Source organism: Microtus ochrogaster, chromosome 22 (genome assembly GCF_000317375.1).
Source record: "Microtus ochrogaster isolate Prairie Vole_2 chromosome 22, MicOch1.0, whole genome shotgun sequence".
Classification (NCBI taxonomy): Eukaryota; Metazoa; Chordata; class Mammalia; order Rodentia; family Cricetidae; genus Microtus; species Microtus ochrogaster.
This window is the reverse complement of record NC_022023.1, coordinates 27,406,607-27,427,614: the sequence shown is the minus strand read 5'-3', so window position 1 is coordinate 27,427,614 and position 21,008 is coordinate 27,406,607. Positions and strand designations below refer to the sequence as shown.

At 43.2% G+C, this 21,008-nt stretch overlaps 1 protein-coding gene across 5 annotated transcripts in view; it reads right to left on the bottom strand.

Annotated features, from left to right (window-relative positions):
* Window positions 1–21,008, bottom strand: part of Tjp1 (tight junction protein 1) — a 248,825-nt gene that overhangs the window by 225,579 nt on the left and 2,238 nt on the right. For all 5 annotated transcript variants that reach the window (XM_005357797.3, XM_026784336.1, XM_013350220.2 and 2 more), the window contains exon 2: window positions 5,622–5,754. In XM_005357797.3, the coding sequence (XP_005357854.2) occupies window positions 5,622–5,754 (133 nt within the window). The remainder of the gene's footprint in view (window positions 1–5,621; window positions 5,755–21,008) is intronic.

The following is a 21,008-nucleotide window of genomic DNA, read 5'->3' as shown; positions in this document are numbered from 1 at the left end:
CCACACCTGCACTGCCCTCGCCACACCTGCACTGCCCTCACACCTGCACTGCCCTCGCCACACCTGCACTGCCCCATCACCGCTACTGTCTACGTTACACCTCCATCATCTGCATCGCTGCAGCCTCTGCCACCATCTCCACCCCCAATGCCTCCACCTCGGATGAGTTAGATTGCTGCTTTTATTTATGATGTAGAAAGCTTTGCTTGTAGAAAATTGAAGGAGGTTCCACAACAAAGGAAGAAGAAAATGGCCTAAGCTTAGGCTCCAGAGTCATCCAATGGCTCTGTTTCCTATTTTAGGGAGGAAATCTGATCAAGAAGAGATGTGAGATTTCAAGAAGCATGCCCCTCCTTTAAATTCTTCACATATTAGAATCCAAGAGAGCAGAAGGTGCAGAAGAGAGAATGGAGCCTGGCCCCTGTGAACAGGCAATGACTCCAGAGTGAATGGAGCAGCTAGGGATGTAAGCAATCCCACTGCAAATGCTCACTCTTCACCCTGTCTCCCCCCACACCCACACCCCACCCCAGCATCCACAGAAGCCAAGGCTACGTAAGTCCCTATAAAAACTGGCATAGCATATATCCTACCTACACATACTCTCCTGCACACACGTGTATGTAGCCAGGTATGGTGGCACATACCTTTTATGCCAGCACTTGGGAAGCAGAGGCAGGTGGATAGAGTTTGAGACTAGCTTAGTATACATAGAAAGTTCCAGGATAGCCAAAGTTGTATAGTGAGACTCTATCACAAAAGAAAAAAAAATTGTGCATGCTCAGTACAGACACAAGTGTTTTTTTTCAAATCCTTCTGACCCACAGCTGGCTGAATTAGAGCAAACCAAATATACAGACAAGAGGGTTCCTTGTTACTCTTGTTACTCTAGCAATCCGGGTGTGTATGGGGGGACCATTTAGCCATGAAAATGTGGAAAAAGTTCAGATCTTCTAGGAAAACACATCTACAGAATACACTTATTTAGTTCTGGCCTGGCCTGGCAAGAGTTTACCAAGTATTCCCAGACACCGTGTCAAGAACCCGGAAGACTGGGAGGACTCCAGGCCCCTCAGTACAGTAGGACGCTGATCATTTATGCCACAGGGTTTACAGAATGAGCTAGAACGCCAGTCCCATTTAATCCCCACAGAGAAAGCTGAAACAATTGCTTCTCCCCAGGAGTGAATTGGCACCAATCAGATTCCGGGAAGAAGTCCAGGTCTCAGCTGGATCCCGGGACTTCTGGGCCAGGAACCAGACCTTGAGACTTGGTGCCAGGGTTCCCATTCTAGCGACACTTGACAAGTTTTCTGAGCGCACTGGAAGACGTAATTCTTCCTTATACAGATTTGGAAAAGTTAGCAGTCAAATGTAAAAATATGGTAGATTATGAACTAAATTTTTGTTTCTATTTCTTGTTTGTTTTGGTTCCTCGGTATAGCCCTGGCTGTCCTGGATTGCTCTGTACACCAGGCTGGCTTCGAACTTAGAGATCCTAGGTCCTCTGCCTTCCGAGTGATGGGATTGAATCTGTGTGCCACCGCACCCAGCTTCTGTTTAACCTCAACAGGCACAGTATGCCATTTATTTAACATTTTTATAAATCTTAAAAATGGTATCTAGCCAGGCCATGGTGGCACATGCCTTTAATTCCAGCACAGGAGGCAGAGGCAGGTGGATTTCTATGAGTCTAAGGCCAGCCTGGTCTACAAAGTGAGTTCCAGGACATCCAGAGTTACACAGTGAATAGAACCCTGTCTTGAAAAACAACAAAATCTATCTAATATGATAAAACTTTTCGCTTCTGTGAATTAGAACAGTGATAACAAAACATCTATAACTATTTTCTTGAATGAGGCCTATCTGCTCCTATGCAGCTGATATCCTAGAGGTCAATACCAGGCATACACCCCCTCCCCCCCGCCCCTTTTAGGCTTTCTGGCAGCAGTTCCCTCAAGATAAAATCTTCCAACTTGGAAGGACGTTTAGTAAGATACAAGATGTGCTAAAGGAGTTAAAACATACCACCCCACAGGAATGTCATCAAGCCCTCTGGAAGTAAAAAACCACACAGCTTCAGGAAGCCCTTGGAACTTAGCAGATCCACTAAGCTCCTCCCTCCTCCAGTGTACAGGAGCTATAAGGACTGTTGAGAGACACGAGGCTCACACCAGCCTGAAAGAGACAATCTATAACCTGCCGAGCTGCCTTCAAGTTTAGCCCCATGCCAAAGATGCTATGAGCTCACATGTACCTAGAGATTATAGTATTCAATTCCAAGTCTTATGGTATAAAGTGCAAGCAGCCAAGCTATTAAACTCTTGGCTCATTTTTTTTTTAAATATTTATTGATTTCTTACAAACAGAACAAATTTACTATAAGACACGTAACAATCTACAATGTTCAAAGAATGATATAAGTCACTGCCCATTATGAATATGAAAAGAAAGAAAATAAATTCAAACTGTGAAAGACCCCAATTTATCACTGTAACAAGACTTCACTAGTACATTCCCACGAGGGAAAGAGATGGATTTCATGAGCCAAAGTCTGTCATCCTTCAGTGCAAAGATAGGAGCACAAAGCCAAGCTCACATACGGTGACGCTACCATTTACGGGACAGCCTTTTCTGGTCTTGTGACATCAGGAAGCTCTGCCTGTCACTTCTAATGTGAAATCACATAGCAAAGATTTTCCCAAAGAAGGAAATTAACTTGCTGAGGTCAACTACTCCGGGGCAGTGCTATTTTCTTCCTTTCTTGACCACCAACCAGATTAAGTCTGGCCTGGAAGGTAAGGAGCAAATTAGCAACTTAAAACTTTATTAATACTTACAAAGAAAAAGGTGACTATATTTGAGTTCAGCTTTGTGTGGGGAAACAGTCCCAACACAAAACCTGGAAACTTTGTGAACACTGACATAATGACTGTCCTAAGGCAGTGGTTTTCAACCTTCCTGAGGCTGCGACCCTTTTATACAGTTCCTCATGTTCTGGGGACTCCCAACCACAAAATTATTTCCGTTGCTACTTCATAACTGTGATTTTTACTACTGTTATGAATCGTAATATAAATATTTTGTAAGCTAGAGGTTTGCCAAAAGGATCATGACCCACAGGTTGAGAACCACTGTTCTACAGGTTAACCCTCAAATTTGACCTCACAGGACAAGTTATAACCAGACTATAAATTCACTACAATATTAAATATAATCACCTTCCAACTCTGCATAAAAATGTTTACGAAGCATTGTTGAGGGAGGCTGCTTGTTTGTTATTCATTAACCAATAAAAGCAACACACACACAGAAGGACTTCCCACACCAAAGCATAAATAAATGATGTATTTAGACTTGGGGCCAATTCTCAGGCTATCTCATTACGGATATGTAAATACGTCAAGATCCAAAAGCCAAGCCCAATCCAAGCCACACTGGACCCCGAGCCTAGCAGGGAAGTGATGAGCAGTGTGGGGGACCCCTCCCGACACCGTCATATTTTAGGAAAGAGCAACCTCTCTCCCAACCCAAACCATTGCTTAAGCAAGGGGGCACAGTTTACCACATGCCAAATGCATTGGCTAACCAATCACATGTTGGCAGCAAGGGCGCTGAACACCCAGGAAAGAGCCAGCACCATCTCAACTTCTACTCCTAAATGCCAGCAAGTAATTCAAATCTGTTTCTTGGTGTGGCCGCCATTTCCCTCCTGGGAGCAAGGCACTTCATGGTAAGGCACATTTACACTTTCCATGGTCCCCCTTGCTGCTAGAGCTCAGGTGTTATTTTCCCGGTGACTCATAAATGTTTTCTTAGCCACTTTTCACCTTATTATGTCTTGTGTCATAAGAAGCACTCACGAGCAATTTTAGGTAAAATAAATGAAACAATATTATACTATTTTTTTGTATAATTTTACTATAATTACTAAAACTAAACACATTTTAAAAATCATTCATCTATTTATTTAATGTATATTAGTATCTATCTGCAAGTATTCCTTTATGCCAGAAGTGGGCATCAGATTCCACTGTAGAGAGTTGTGAGCCACCATGTGGTTGCTGGGAATTGAACTCTGGACCAGCAGCCAGTACTCTTAAATCCTGAGCCATCTCTCCAGCCCCCAAACTAAACAAATTCTAAGAGTAAAAAAGAAACACAGTATCCGTGCTTACTGAGCACCTGTTTCCATCAACGCCACACCCCGAATACAGGGCTTAGTCTTACAGGCACAACCCTCATTCCATTTTGACATGCTTTATGGAACAATAGTCAGCGGTATTTTTATGACTGGAAACTTTTCCATCGGAACCTAAAAGGAAGAAATGGGACCTCTATTACAGTCCTAAATATCCACGAGCCCTGCCAACAAGTCCCTGACACAGAAATATTTCCTTCATAGTGTTACAGCAGAGCCTAAAAATGCTGGTGTACCTCCAAACCACAAGGGGATTTGTCAGGTGAAAATCTGTCAGTCCCTTGAAACACAAAGCACCAGCATCAACTGAACCGAGATTCACGTCCGCCTCTATCAGGAAATTAGGTGTTAGGAGTTGTTCAGCCGCTGCCGCATCCATTCAACCAAACACAAACTTGTGGCTGTCATAGAAACTTAAATCAGTACTCTATTCTACTTATTTTTTTCCTCTTTCCCTTTGTGTGATGTCACATGTGTGTATGTCTATTCTGCATCTGTGTAGGCACACCTGTTGGGCGGGGGCTGCACATGTGGGGGCCCAAGGTTGATAGCCTCCGTTACTCTTCCACCTCATTCAGTGAGGCGGTCTCCAAATCAGCTCTAGAACTCACTGGAATGGCTGGCCATACCAGTCAGCTTGTTCTGGGGGTTCCCCGTCTTACTCTTCTGAGCTGAGATGATCCCATGTTGAAATAAGAGCGGCAGTGATGTGGGAGTGTCATATATCAATCTGTTGATTTCATTGGTTAAGCAATAGAGAAACTGCTTGGCCCTGATAGGTTAAAACATAGGTGGGAGGAGTTGACAGAACAGAATGCTGGGAGAAGGAAGCTGAGTCAGGGAGTCGCCATGATTCTCCCACTCCAGACAGACGCAGGTTAAGATCTTTCCTGGTAAGCCAGCTCGTGGGCTACACAGATTAATAGAAATGGGTTAGATCAGTATGTAAGAGCTAGCCAATATGAGGCTGGAACTAATGGGTCAAGCAGTATTTAAAAGAATACAGTTTCCATGTAATTATTTCGGATAAAGCTAGCCGTGCGGGTGGATGGGTGCCGGGGACACAGCCCGCCGTTCTTATTTCAACAATCCCACATTTACATGGGTCCCGGGGACCTGAATGCTGGCTTGTGGGGCGGGCACATTAACCACTGAGCCTCTTACCAGCCCCTCAACTTATTTATTTTATTTTTTTGCATGTTCAGGACTTTTGTCTTTGTAGTAGAACCTTCATTATGAACCATCTATTACAAAGGTATCAGACACGAACTAGTTAGGAAAGCATTCCCACTGGTAACCTATTAGGTAATGTCATTTTAAGAGTAGAACGCCACAGAACAAGCTTGCTGCAGTTCTATAAAAATATGACAATAAAATTTTCATATGTCTTGAAAAATAAAAGCACACGTAGTCCACTTACAGTGAGTTCACAGAAATCGATACTGTCAAGGCTCTTGCTTCGATGCAGTCTCCCTTTAATTCGTCTTAGAGAGGGTTTCCCTTGGCTCACGCCAGAAGTAGCACCATTGGGGTTTTCAGAGGATGGAGTTACCCTGCAAGAAAGGGGGATGCTTAAAGAGACAGGTTTACAGGCAGGCGGACACGTGTCTACTCGCAGGTTGTTATGGAAACGCCAGACACTTTCCCCCTCAAGATGCACATTCTATCAAATACTCTTTTTGAACATTTTTTAGCAGCTGACTCGTTAAGAAATTTTCTTGACAGAGTTCAAATATTTCAGAATTAAGATTCAAGAGAAGTCGACTCTACAGCTACCCAAGAAACTCTTCAGAGCAGGTTGACGTTTCCTGGGGAACTCGTAGGCATCTGCTTCCCTCTGGGCAGTGATTTATGGAGCACTTAGTGCAGTGCCTGGCACCATTTGGGACAAGTCAACTGTCACATGTGCAGACAACACTTAGCAGGCTCTTGTTATAAGTACAGACAGGACTGATTTAGACATACCTTATATGTAGAAACACGACAGTCTGCACTTAATCCAGTGTGATCATGCAGTTAGGAAAACAGAGCTTTAAAAACCAGCAACCCCCTCCAAAAAGAAACCAAACCCCAAACCCACGTGTCCATAGAATGCACCCTGGGATCTATGTTCATATGTGGAAATGCAGGACTGCCAGGCACCGTTTCCAGGTCGCTGCTGGCAGCATCATGAGCAAATTGACTAGAGAAAATGTCCAGCACCTGCAGGCACATGGCCCCTGGTACTGGACAGAGACAATAAAGCAGATGCAGCAATGGGACTTTGGGTTGTGGAAGCCATTTTCTTTATTTTATGGTGGCATCTCCTATTATAATACAGCCCAAATTCACATTCTAACCTTTGTGGCTTACTTAAGATTTTTGCTCCAAATGCTGTCTGAACTGCATGTCCTCAATGTGTCTCTTTTTAAAAAGACACATGGGCTGAAGCATTAGCAAATATTTAAACAGTTTTAATTTGCTAAATAGCTTAGGCTGGCTGAGAAGGCAGCCATCTCCTGCCTGAGCATCTTTCCCTGGGGCTGGGATTATAGGCATGCACCACCCTGTCTGATTCTGCCAGCAAAATAAATTTGCTTTCTTTCTTAGTAAGACAGTGGATATCATGAAACATTCTAAAAACACCTATAATTTAGAATGAAGGGAATGTACTTATATAGATAGATATTTGAAAAGTACAGAACAATGCTGTGGAACAATGGTCTTGTATGGAACCTGTAAAGATTTGTCAGTTGTATTGTTTTAATAAAACGCTGATTGGCCAGTAGTCAGGCAGGAAGTATAGGCAGGACGACCAGGCAAGAAGTAAAGGTGGGGCGAAGAGAACAGGAGAATTCTGGGAAGAGAAAAGGCTCAGTCTGCAGTGGTCACCCAGAGGCAGAAGAAGCAAGATGAGAATGCCTCGCTGATAAAAGGTACCAAGCCACGTGGTTGACACAGAAAAGAATTATGGGTTAGTATAGGATGATAAGTCTGGGCTAATAGGCCAACAGTCTATGATTAATGTAGACCTCTGTGTGCTTCTTTGGCACTGAACGGCTGCGGGACCGGGCGGGACAGAAACCTCCGTCAACAGAACAACGTGAAACTGGAAAGTGTAAGCTGCCCGTCTCCTTCTTCCATTTCAAACTTCCATCGCTCTTCCACAGACACCACGATATCCCAAGTGCATGTGCAAGTTTATTGCTGGGTTTTTTTTTTTTTTCGGTTTTTCAAGACAGGGTTTCTCTGTAGCTTTGGTGCCCATCCTGGAACTAGCTCTTGTAGACCAGGCTGGCCTCGAACTCCCAGAGATCCGCCTGCCTCTGCCTCTCAAGTGCTCGGATTCAAGGCATTTGCCACTATGCCCAGCTGTGTGTTATTTCTTTTTAATCTTTTAATAAGGTGACCAAATTATATTTTTCTATACCATATATTTTCATTTAACAGACCTTGAAACTACTCCATAATAAGCCTCACAAAACTATTTCTCTCATCTTGATAGCTCAATAAAATCTCATCTCTAGATTAACATTATTAAACCACTGCCCTGTTGATGGGAATTCAGTTTCCAAATGCATCCTAGCAAACCATGAGACAGTGGCCCTCTGTGACATTTCCATACAAATGCGATCTTTACTAAAGAGTCCTAGGAGTGGAAGGCAGGGGCAGGATGGGAGCTTACGAATGTGCATGTCCAACAGAGGTGCAGGACGGCGCCCACTGAGAACCTTTAAGGAGCACAGCAACTCTATCGCTTCAGTGGCTTAAAGCCCAACTTCTCTATGTTTCTCATGATTTTGTACTGCTGAACTACTGACTTCTGCAAAAAGGACTTTTTGCAAAATTTCCCACCATGAATATGGCCTTTCCAATTGATCTTTATGTAACTGCTAGCTTTTGCGTACATATTCCAAACAGTTTTATTTCCCTAATGTCTGTGACTCATATCTTAAGGATCTAAAGTTTCTATGCCAATGACAACTTTTTCTTTAATGATATTTTTATGACAATTTCCCCTATCCATGTTTTAATCTTTACTTTTTTTCTAGTTTATCTCTTTTGGGTGCCTTTATTTTCAATCTTTCCGTCTTTTTTCTTTTTCTTACACTGCACCTGTAACTCCTGGCATGAAGTAGTGTATGTTTTTTTTCCCCCAATCTGAGAGCATGTGTCTTCTGAGATGATATGAGTCCATCTGAACTTACTGTGGGTACTGATCTATTTAGATGTATTCCCGCCATCTTGTTTTATGGGTTTTTATGTAAATATTTTCTTCTTTATTTTTTGCTTAATTAGTACCCCACCTCCCTTGGGACTTCATTCTGTTTCTCAGTAGTCATAGTTTAGTTACTTTAGGACTGCTGCTGTGGAATAATTCTTCTGCACACTGTGAGGATATACTGCTCTCGTTGCTTTATTTTATTTTTATTGGTTTTTATTGAGCTATACATTTTTATCCACTCCCCCCCTTCCTCCCCACTCCCCTTCTACCTTTTCCCATGTTCCTCATGCTCCCAATTTACTCAGGAGATCTTGTCTTTTTCTACTTCCCATGTAGATTAGATCCATGTATGTCTCTCTTAGGGTCCTCACTGTTGTCTAGGTTCTCTGGGATGGTGATTTGTTGGCTGGTTTTTCTTTGCTCTAAGTCTAAAACCCACTTATGAGTGAGTACATATGATATTTGCCTTTCTGGGTCTAGGTTCCCTCACCCAATATTATGTTTTCTAGATCCATCCATTTGCCTGAAAATTTCAAGATGTCATTATTTTTTTCTGATGTGTAGTATTCCATTGTGCAAATGTACCAAATTTTCCTTATCCATTCTTCAGTCAAGGAGCCTTTAGGTTGTTTCCAGGTTCTGGCAATTACAAATAATGCTGCTATGAACATAGTTGAGCACATGTCTTTGTGGTATGCTTGAACATCCAAAAATGGGGTACAGACCTAAACAGAGAACTCTCAACAGATGAATCCAAAATGGCTGCAAGACACTTAAGGAAATGCTCAGCATCCTTAGCCATCAGAGAAATGCAAATCAAAACAACTCTGAGATTCTATCTTACACCTGAAAGAATGGCCAAGATCAAAAACACTGATGACAACTTATGCTGGAGAGGATGTGGAGTAAGGGGAACACTCCTCCATTACTGGTGGGAGTACAAACTGGTACAGCCACTTTGGAAACCAGTATGGCAACTTCTTAGAAAATTAGGAAACAATCTACCTCAGGACCCAGCAGTAGCACTTTTGGGTATATACCCGCAAAATGCTCAAGCATACAAGGACATATGCTCTCATTGTTAATAAAAAAGCTGACTGGCCAATAGCTAGGCAGGATTTTTGTATCAGGGAGAATGCTGGGAAGGAGGGCAGAGTCAGGAGGAGTCAAGAGCTAGATGCAGAAGAAGCAACATGGGAAGTTCATAGATGAGGTAAGCGAGTCTCAGGGCAGCACATGGATGAAGGGAAATGGGCTAATTTAAGTTGTAAGAGCTGACTGGAGACAAGCCTGAGCTATTGGATGAGCATTTATAATTAATAATATGTCTCTGTGCAGTAATTTGCATAGCACCTTGCCAGACAGAGATGACTGGCAGTCTAGACGGAAAACTCTACCTACAGGCAACTCTTAACACTAGCTAGTTAACTAATGAACATAATCACATATGAACATACAGGAAGCTGTATTCCCTGTGGCCATTAAAATCTGCAGACACTCAATTCCCTTATAGGAAATGATGAAGTATTTGCACACAATTTATGTGCACTGTTCATTCATTTGAAGTCATTCTAGATTACTTATAACACTGGACAGAAGGAAAATGTCATTCAAGGAATTGTCATGCTGTGCTCTTTGGAGAATAATTATAAAGAAAGTATTAGCCTAGTTTTACACACAGCTTGTAGAACTGGGAACAGGGAACCCAGTGTTTTAAGGGCTGACTGTAAGTAGTTAAACTCGCCTTTTCTATCATCAGCAGATTTATCAGTATCCTCACATCCTCCTCTCCAGTCAAGTGGCTGTCCACCTCCCCACTCCTTAGTGCTCCCACACCCCCTAAGTTCTACCCGCTCAGAGAGGCTGGCTGGCTGGCTTTCTAACTGCTAGGCTCTTCTTTGGTCTCTTTAGCTCACTTCTCCAGCATTTGTTTTGTCAATTAATTTGTCAATTTGTCTTGGCATTCTCATTTCTATTGATGAGCAACTGTCTAGACCTAATTACTACAATGCCCTTTTCTACAATGTCTCCAAATTGCCATGTCTATCCAATGTCTTCTCTCTCCTCGAGGACTTGATAATCCTGGGAGTACTAGGTTACTTCTATTTGTACTGAGATATACTGGCCTGTTACATTACTTGACTCTGACAGAGACAGACGTGCTGCGGGGAGGTCTGGGAAAACACTTTGGGTCAAAGACTTGGTAGCGCCCTCAGAGTCAGTCGCATTTCTCCTGCCCAGCACCCACAGACTACTTTAGGAAGTCAGAAAGCAGCACCTTTGTCAGCTACTGTCACAAACAGAGAGGGTGAAAAGCCACCAACCAGGGACATCACATTAACTAATTCTGAAGTGCTCTAGATATCCCAGCACTCTGTCCCCAGGTTCCCTGAAGCCAGACACCCCAGCTGTACCCTGGACTGTGGTTCTACAAACCTTCTTGGTACAGCTACCCCACTTCCTAAGCACATACCAGAATTCTCAGTAATGCTATTCACAGAGGGCGTTCTTTACAGTTTACTCAGATTGCCATTAATTTAGTTTTTTTTAAAAAATATTTATTTATTACGTATACAATGTTCTGTCTGTGTGTATGCCTGCAGGCCAGAAGAGGGCACCAGACCTCATTACAGATGGTTGTGAGCCACCATGTGGTTGCTGGGAATTGAACTCAGGACCTTTGGAAGAGCAGGCAATGCTCTTAACTGCTGAGCCATTTCTCCTGCCCCCATTAATTTAGTTTTAATAAGCGCTTAAATTTTTGATGAACCTGCAGTAAGCCCTCCTTCCAGTTCAGTTCCCAAAGTACAAATTCGATGACCTCATGCCCAGGATTCTCAACATGTAGTGAAACATACTGTACAGCTCAATTGTCTTCTCTGCAGTCAAAGTCCTTCCCAGAACAATGAAGAGCTCTAATCACAGGGAAATGTTCAGGACATTGGGACGGGCAAGGACTTTCTTGGACAAGACCTCAAAAGCACAGGAAACAAAACAAAAAATAAACAGATGGGATGACATCAAGCGCAACAACCTGTGGACAGGAAACAACCCACAGCAGAGGGGCAGCCTACAGAAGGAGAAAAGAGCTACCACTCAGAGTATACGAGGAGCTCAAAAACTCAGTAATAAAAAAGAGAAAATATGCCAGTGTAAAGAACCAGTGGTGGGCGGTGGGTGGCTACATCTCATGGCTCCTTAAACTGTGGATCAAAACCCACGTGAGGTCTTTAAAGGAACATGCAGGCCATGGAAAATTTGACAACAATAAACAAACATTTCTGTACCGGCAGTAGTCAAAACTTAACTCAAAAGCAAAAGTAATGTCTCAGGCAGCACTAGCCTGGGTTGTGCCTGACTTCACTACAGTGCTGTTTCTGAACACCCAACACACAGTTTGACAGCTGTGCCATGACGTGAGGTGACACTGGCAAATGCTGCAGGCACACCAGCTCAGATTCCAGACCACCCCCACTCACGATTCCCTGCGTGCCTTACTAGAAATAAGCTTTCATTACACAAATGCCTTCGATACAAATCAGGCACGGCACTTTCCTGCTGTCAATCTTAATGGGTAAATACCAAATTAGCATATCTTTGGATTGTATGGTATTAGAATGTTTAGTTTTAAAAACTTCTCTATGAATGGGTATGGCAGCGCATGCCTTTAATCTCAGCACTTGGGAGGCAGAGACAGGCAGATCTTTGTGAGTTCTAGGCCAGTATGGGCTATATGGCAAATTCCAGGGCAACCAGGGCTATGTAGAGATAGATACCCTGTCTCAAAATAAACAAACAAACAAACAAACAAATAAATAATAAAAAACCCTATTCTTTAAGTTGCTGACTTACATTTCATTAAAAAAAAAAGTTAAATGATTTTGGCTTGGGATTAAGACAGAATTTGCAACAATTACTGAAATGGCCCTAAACATACTCGTATCCTTTTATATTTTGTAATTATGTAAAGTAACACTCTCAGGATTGATGCCTGATTATCAAATCAAGATGCAGACAGCCCTGAAACACAGTAAAGGTGCTGCGTCATGCAGTATGGATTTTCAGCCAGGACTGATAAAATAAACAAGCAAATCCCTCCCACTGTATGCAAACTAGATCCATCCGATGTTAACGAAATCATACATATATGAAATCATTGTTTTAAAATCATTTTCACATGATTTATTATTGTCTTAGGGTTTAGATGGCTGCAACAAAACCCCATGACCCAAAAGCAAGTTGGGGAAGAAAGGGTTTATTCAGCTTCAACTTCCACATTGCTGCTCATCCCCAAAGAAGCCAGGATAGAAACTCAAATAGGGCAGGAATCTGAAGGTAGGAGCTGATACAGACACCACGGAGGGGAGCTGCTGACTGGCTTGCTTTCCATGGCTTGCTCAGCATGTTTTTGTTTGTTTGTTTGTTTGCTTGCTTTTTAAAATAAAACCACCTTCCCAGGGATGGGACTGATGGACTGGGCACTCCCCCATTAATCACTAATTGAGAAAATGCCTTAAGCTGGATCTCATGGAGGCATTTCCTCAACTGAGGCTCCTTCCTCTCAGATGACTCTAGCTTGTGTCAAGTTGATCCACAAAACCAGCCAGTACAATTACCATTGAAATATTGTATGTATACCTATATTTTATATGCCTTTATAGCTGAGACCACTTAATTTTTTTTTTTTTTAGTAAAAAGGAATTAAGAGTGGGGAAATATTTAAGATACCCTACCAAGGAAAACAGTGTACTTCATATTTCAAAAGAATTAGAAGAAAGGATATTGAATGTTTGTTTGTTTGTGTCATTGTTGTAATTATTTTTGTTTTTTTTTTCTGAGACAGGGTTTCTTTGTGTAGCGTTGGCTGTCCTAAAACTTGCTCTGTAGACCAGGCTGGCCTTGAACTCACAGAGATCCACCTGTCTCTGCCTCCTGAGTACTGAGCCACTGCTGCCTGGCTAGGATATTGAATGTTTTTTATCATAAAGAAATGATAAATTTGGGGGGAGATGTGTACACATAGATTTAACACAGTTTAATACTATATAATGTATAAGTGTACTAAGCATCATACAAACCATATAAATATGTACAATTTTAATTTTATATACCAATTAAAAATAAATTTAACTTAAACTCAAAAAGAATTTTAGTCAAATAAGAAAATAACTTTAAAAATTACAACCCAGCTTTCCTTTTCATTTCTTGTCTGCTAGTTACATAGTTTGATTGTATTTTAGGAAATTAATATAAATATAATACCAGCTTTTTGGGGTGAAGAAATTTAAGATTTTTCACAAGGTTTTTCTAACATCTCTTTTAGAAAGTCATACAATTTTCTTATTTCCTCAAACTTGTAAGCCTAAAACTTAAAGCCTGCCATGGAATTTATATCCATAGTTACACGTGGCTAAGGTGCACCATGCTTCTCAGAGATGATTCAGTGAAATATGAAATCCAGTGATGAGGCAAAACAAAAAACCATCATAAATATAATCAGCAGAATGGACCCCCCCTCAGGTCCACCAGGGTCATAATACAAATATTTAATATTCAGGTGAGTGGGACTGGTGTATATCTGGTGGTCATCATCAGGACCAACGTTGCCCACAGACTCCCAAGAACACGGCATTTTGTCTGTGTTTAGCCAGGCTCCTGCTCAGGCTAAGAACTGTAACTTAGAAACTCTAACCAGCTCTCTGACGATTGAACTGCAGGTGCTAAACGACAGAAGGCTTCATATAAACTTCTCTCTCTTCGGTGGGGAAGAAGGAACGCTGACCCAGGTAACAATGGAAGATGCTAGCTCCAGGGGAAGCAGAGCGGCCGTGCACACACTGAGCAGGTGAAATAGGGCTTCTCTTTTCCTGCTCACCTTTTTGTGCATCGATGTGGGCCCTGCAGGGGGCTGTGTATGTGATTGGCTTTCTGTTAGACACTCACAATAATGTTTAGGCTGCCCACGATTCCTTGAGTAAGTACAAAAAAACAAAACAAAACAAAACAAAACCCAAACACAGTCTCACCTGACACTCTTGAAATCAATCTCCTCACTACCATGCCTTTCTCTCCCCCCCCCGCCTTTTCCCTTTCCAACCCTGGTATTACAGAGGTCAACCAAAAATCTCAAACTCTGAGGACAGTTCTAGAAATACTAGAGGAACAGTTTTTGTTGGAAGAGAAGCATGGTCTTACGTATGTTTAAGAATATACATCTAAGCACCTTACAGGACTTACCTTAAATTAAGGAGAAATTAATAATTAACTTATAAGAAAGTTGTTCTTTCCCAAATTTTAAATTTCATTAGTTAGAAAATTAAGAGTATCACCTCAGTAAGACTACTATACCAGACTCACTACAGCGGGGCAGCAGCAATTAGACACAGGGGTAGGTGGGGGTGGAAGGACACCAGGGTCACATTCTGGACATCCGCTTTGGAGTAGCTCTGTGACTTTGGGCAACAGTTTGAATCCCTCCAAATCTTAGTTTCCTGTGAGGTTTGGTGTATGAAAGACTGAGGCAGGAGGATTGCTTTGAGTTTGAGGCCAGGTTGGTCTGCATAGTGAGTTCCAGGCCAGTCTGGCCTCCATAGTCATAGTGGGATAGTAAAGTGTAGTGAGTGCGTGAGTGAGTGGGGTGGGGATAGGGTCTCTCTCTCTCTCTCTCTCTCTCTCTCTCTCTCTCTCTCTCTCTCTCTCTCGTGCTCGCTCCATCTTTCTCACGCAACCACAGTTTCTTCTTGAGCATAGCCAAAGTGCCCACAAGGATCCTCTCATTTGACTTCCTGTTTCCAAACGTGGCCCTATCCCCGGCTCCCGGAATCTGGCTCCCGTTGGCTGGCATTGCTAAAGGAGACTGTGATCTACGCTGCACTTTTAGCTGCTGAGGAAGGGGAGGAAGCATGCATCCTCCCGCTCCTGGGCTTGAGGTGTAATGCAGTCAGGTTCCCACAGAGGCCCTCATTCAGGGACCAGCTGGCTCCTGCCCAGACATTATCACCAACTCGGTAAACTGTTTACCATTTCCTTCTAGATCTTCTGGGTGTGATCGCCTGGCTGAGGCCACCAGGGAAAAGTAAACACCGATCTTGTGCTATCAATCATGTCACACCTGAAGTCACAAGCCCCTGGCTGGCTGGCTGTTGGCTGCTGCCCAAACCCAGCCTGCTAAACTTCTGACCTGGACCAGTGACGCTCCGCTCTAAGTCACCCAGGAAACTCATATTTCACTCTAAGAGGCACAGCGATGCAGCGCACCTCCTTGGTTGTCCACTGTCCCTCCCAGACCCTTCCCTCAGCTGGAATGTCTTTCTGCTCCCCATCCTGGAATTCTCTGGCCTTCGGTCAGTACGTCTGCAAATCAGGAGCTCTGCTCACGGCCATTTCCCACCACACCCCACAGAGTACAAACAACTCAAAGTTCTTTTGCCTCACCCCCTTCCAATTTCCAGTGTAAAAGAACTTAGTAACAACAAAGAATCAAATAAACAAATAAGATGGTAAAAATGAAGCCATTACATGAGAAGAAAATCATCCACACGGTTCATCACTAATCCCTCTACAGGATACTAATTTAGGTGTAGAAGAGATGTCTGAGCAGTTTCGAGCATTGGCTGCTCTTGCAGCGGACTTGGTTCTCAGCATCCACATGGTGGTTCACAACCATCATAACTCCAATTCCAGAGAATCTAAAACCTTCTGGCCTCCACAGGTACCATGCACACAGTACACATACATACACAAGGACAAAATACTAAGGCATATAAAGTAAATAAACCTAAAATAAAAGATATTATTATTATTATTTAATAAAATTAAAGATATTAATTTAACATTACTAGCAACCGACAGCCATAATCAACTCAAGGCAATGCTAATGAATGACAGCACAGCAGTGTTTGCCCCAAAGCGGAATTTCTACCAGAGGTGTGCGAACGGGAGACTTGCTGAGGACAGCAGGGCAGCTTTTAAAGGACACTAATCCTTACTAGGATAGGTCACTAAAAGTAGGAAAGGTAAAGGGTTGGTGAGGTGGCTTAACCAGTAAATCCCAACTAGACATTGACCTCTGTTCAGTCCCAGGGACCCTGGTGAAAAGGAGCTAACTCCTGCAAGCTGTGCTCTAACCTCTGCAAATGTGCCATGCACACGTGCATGCATGAACACACACACATGCACACACACACGCAAGCACACACACACACACACACAGAGACACACACAGACAAATGTCATTAAAATCTTTTTTAAAGCTAGTAAACTTTCTTTGTAGTTTATAGTTACCAGACCAGAGAAGCCCCAATGATTCATGTGGCTGATTAATAGTAACTAGCCATTCATCACATCTGTGAAGAGGACAATGTGTAGAACTGTCTGTAATCTGCTCGTTTAAAAACTGTGTGAAAGTCCCTATTGCTGAAGACACAGTGCACGCCAGTGAGGGCCCAGAGACCCCTGAGCTGAAACTGTCCTGAATGCCCCTCCCCGACAAGTAGCTTTCATGATTCTAGAAAGCACTTTGTAAACTTCCAAGGGAGGGAGACAGCTGGGGAGTCCTACCCAGCTATAAGGCCTACGAACCACATCAGTGACCAGCACAGGAGACTTCTCTTTTCAGTAGTCAGAGACCACTATGGAAAACACAACCAGTCAAAATGCATACTTGGACAGCCTAGTCCCAATGGCAGCATGTACAAGATATCCTAGGGGAGCATTGTGAAAGAGAGGCAGAAAAAGCCAGAGGTTCGGGGAGTTTACTGGGAGATTGTAATATCAAAAGCTACACCCATGAAGTCTCACCAATACAAATAGCCCAGTGTGAGCCAATAGACATCAATGTACAAAGACAACGCCAATGGACACGCCATATTTGACAGGGGAAAAAGCCCTCAAGGCTTCAATCCTACACAAAGAACCAGAGGCAACCGAGGAAAGCTGGAAGCAGAAGTGGGCTTCCTCAGGACAACTGGCTGTCCAGTGCCAAATGGTCAGTCCTGAAAACACACACGCACATACCATTATTCAGACTGAACAGGTTATATGCAGGAATATGTATGTATATACACATAAGCATTCGATAACAATTGTGAAAAAAAGGAGGCCATGAATGTGGAGGGGAGTGGGCAGGGGCATATTGGGAAGGTTTTCAGGGAAGAAAGGGAAGGGAGAAATGGCGTTACAATATCAAAAATAAGATAAAAAAAAAACCATGAAAAGAACTTGAATTTTTGAGCCCTGCATGTTCCTGCAGGAAGACGTTGATGACCCATGAGTGCACCATGAACTGTCCTTGGAGAAAGACTGTTCTAGAAGGCACTTTCTGGTTTCTAAGTATCCCTTCTCAGCCATTCTCTTCTTTCTACGCTGTATTCTTCCTGCCCAGTTGTCTTTTTAACCCCAATAGCCAGCATGACACCTGTGTCTGGGCAAGTTAATGACTCTGTAAAATGGGAAACTCAGTACCTACCTCACAGAGGTGCTTAAGTGAAATGCCAGGATGCATGGAAAGCACTTCCGGGCGGCTGCAGGGAGTAACTTAAAGAGCGGCTCTTCCCATCTTCTGTTACCGGGGAGGCTGCCTGAACTATGTAACTCCCAACAACCACCACAGCCAATGAGCAGGGGGCATTCTTAGACGCATGCACCAAGAGAACCTGCTAGGTCCCTCCCTAAGGTCAGTGCAAGCACTCCTAAAAGGAGTTGGTGTAAAAACTCAAGACTGTTGAAAATAAAATTATTATGAAAACATTTGTTACAGCGCACATAAAAATAGATCAGGGTAATTGTTATGTGGGCCTGTGGAAGAATTTTATCTTCTTTAGAAAAGACAGTATGTGCAAATGTAAACCAGTTGACGTTCTTGAGATGAGAGCATCCTGGATTACCCAGATGGGGTCCTGAATCCAGTGATGAATGTCGGTAAGGGACAGGAGAAGAGGGACACAGTGGGAAAGGCCATACGCAAATAGAGCCAGAGATAGGTGTGATACAGACATTGAGAAATACCTGGGCCACCAGAAACAAGAAAGACAAGGGAGGGTCCAGCCCAGACCGTCCAGGACACGTATCCCTTGACCTGGGACTCCTGACCTCCAGAGCTGTCAAAGGACAGTCACCTCTTCTCAGAGTCCTAGGAAATACAGTATGGCAACCGAAGGTGGCCCCCAAAGAAAGGCAGCTAGCCACACAAACAGGGCTAATAGGCCCCAAGGTTCCAAAGCCATTGTGTTAAACGATTTTCAGTCACCACTGGAGAAAGCGATCTCAAAGGTGGGGAGTGTTTTTCTGGGCTGCTCATTTCAGGGGTATCTAGTATGGGTACTTGACTCACCGCTCCTGGGCTTATGGGCGGGGGCATTATTATGAGCGAGAAGAAAGCTGCCACTACACTGTGACACGCAGAGGCTGGGGACAAGGGAAAGCCCTCAAGGACATGCCCCACTGCCCTCCTTCAACTTGCTCCCCACTTCCTGTTCTAGAAGTTTCTATTACTCCCCAATAATCCCTTCAAAAGTTAAGTCTGACAAGAGAGGAGTTCCCAGATGGGATCAGAGACCGTACATCCAATCACCTGTCAATGATTAACTCCCGCAGCTGGCCTGAGCAGGCCTTCAACCATGATTATTGGGGGAGGGGCACACTTTTTACCCAAACCATAACAACAGCAATGATTTTGAACAGACCATCAAAAACACTCTCACTTCCTGTTTCTAGGATCTAAGAGGAAGGGATGAGCCTCCAATAGGAGGCCATAGGTTTTTGGTTTCCACCTTCATCGGTGCACAAATACGACACTCCCTGAAACATTTGCAGAACCGGTAAGACGAAGAGAAAGGCACCCCACAAAGAAAAGCTGATAGCCACAAACACCCAAACTAGACAGAAGTGCGGGAATAAATCATGAGATCACTCCCTCTGTCCTTCACGCTGGCAGAAAGCTTAGCAAACGCGAAGTCTTTTCACACAGAACGGAACCATTCAAGGGGTGGGGGTGGGGGACAAGAAGCACACACACTTTCATAAATATCTTGGCACAAATCTTCATGTATGCAAATTTTTTATAGTAAAACTCACGTGTTGTAAGTGGGCAGACGCTAGCGGCTTCCAAGGTTTGGCTATGCTGCTGGAATCCCCTGTAAGTTCCCATCTACCACGCTGGAGTTGAGATTTGTCTTCTCCCAAGGCAACACTGTAACATTGAACACTATCTCCCCTGGCAATTGCTACAAGACCCTGACAAAATGAAATATTATCTAGAACAAAATTCCGGAAGAAAAACTGGATACATGAGTTGGGTAGCACAATATTCTCCAACTTAAAAGAGGGTAGGGGAGTGGGATGGCTCTGTTCTCACACGGCCTGTTCCTCTGTGTCCCTTGTCTCCTCTTTTGTCCCTTGCAGACATTCATTAATGGATTCAGGGCCCACCTGAACAAGATGCTCTGGTCTCAGGGACTGCCAAGCCTGATTACCTGAGTTCGATCCCACGATCCACATGTGGAAAGAGAGAACCCACTCATACACACACACACACACACACACACACACACACACACACACCCCAAACCCATCACACACTAAATAAATGCTAAAAGAAGAATTATGTATGTTTTGAGAAGTGTCACCTACACTAGAGTTTTGCCTATCTTATGCTCTTCAGTTTGTCACTGCAGAAATAAGATGAGTCTTTGAAAACTAGCATTAAATGGAAACTGAGATGTTTTTGTTTTGCTTTTTTTTTTTAACATGGAGAAGTTGATATGAAATGCAGCGGCTTTTTGTAGGCCACATCTCTTAGTCAGACGGTTTGCATGCCTGGCCCTGATTGACTCTTGGCCCCCACTGTGAACTGCTGGAGTACAGAAATCACCTGGATTTTATTTCCGAGTCGTGTCTTCACAGACTCTGTGTCTGGGGCCTGTATCTTCTTCACAGGCAGCCATCCAGTGATGGGAGAGAATCAACCGCATCAAATGCTGATGTCCATGCCTAGCAGCTTCTCCGGTCCGCATGAAGCGTCAAGAAAATGATTTTTAAATGTCGTCCTTAACCATGCCTAATTAAGAATTCATTTACTAGGCTGGGGATGTAGCCGAGTAGTAGACATCTTGCCTAGCATGTGAGGTTCCAGGTTTGATTCCCGGAACTGCTCCAAAGAATTCACATATTTATTCAGCTAATACTTATTGAGAAGCTATTTGGGGCCAGAGAGCATTTGTAAGCGATTTAGCAATGGATTAAATTAAGAAAAACCCTTCTCTATGTAATTCATATTCTTGTAGAGAGACAGAGAATCTATATGAAAAATCAGCAAGATATTTATTTGTTTCATCAGTTAAATGCATAAAAGAAATGCAGGCTAAAGTACCCGCTGGTGTTGACATATTTTCTTCCTGTATGTCATCAATAAAGCCAAGAGTGACCTACTTGGTTTTTTCTTATTTTATTTATTATGCATACAACATTCCTTCCATGTATGCTTGCATGCCAGAAGAGGGAACCAGATCTCATTATAGATGGCTGTGAGCCACCATGTGGTTGCTGGGAATTGAACTCAGGACCTCTGGAAGAACAGTCAGTGCTCTTAACCTCTGAGCCATCTCT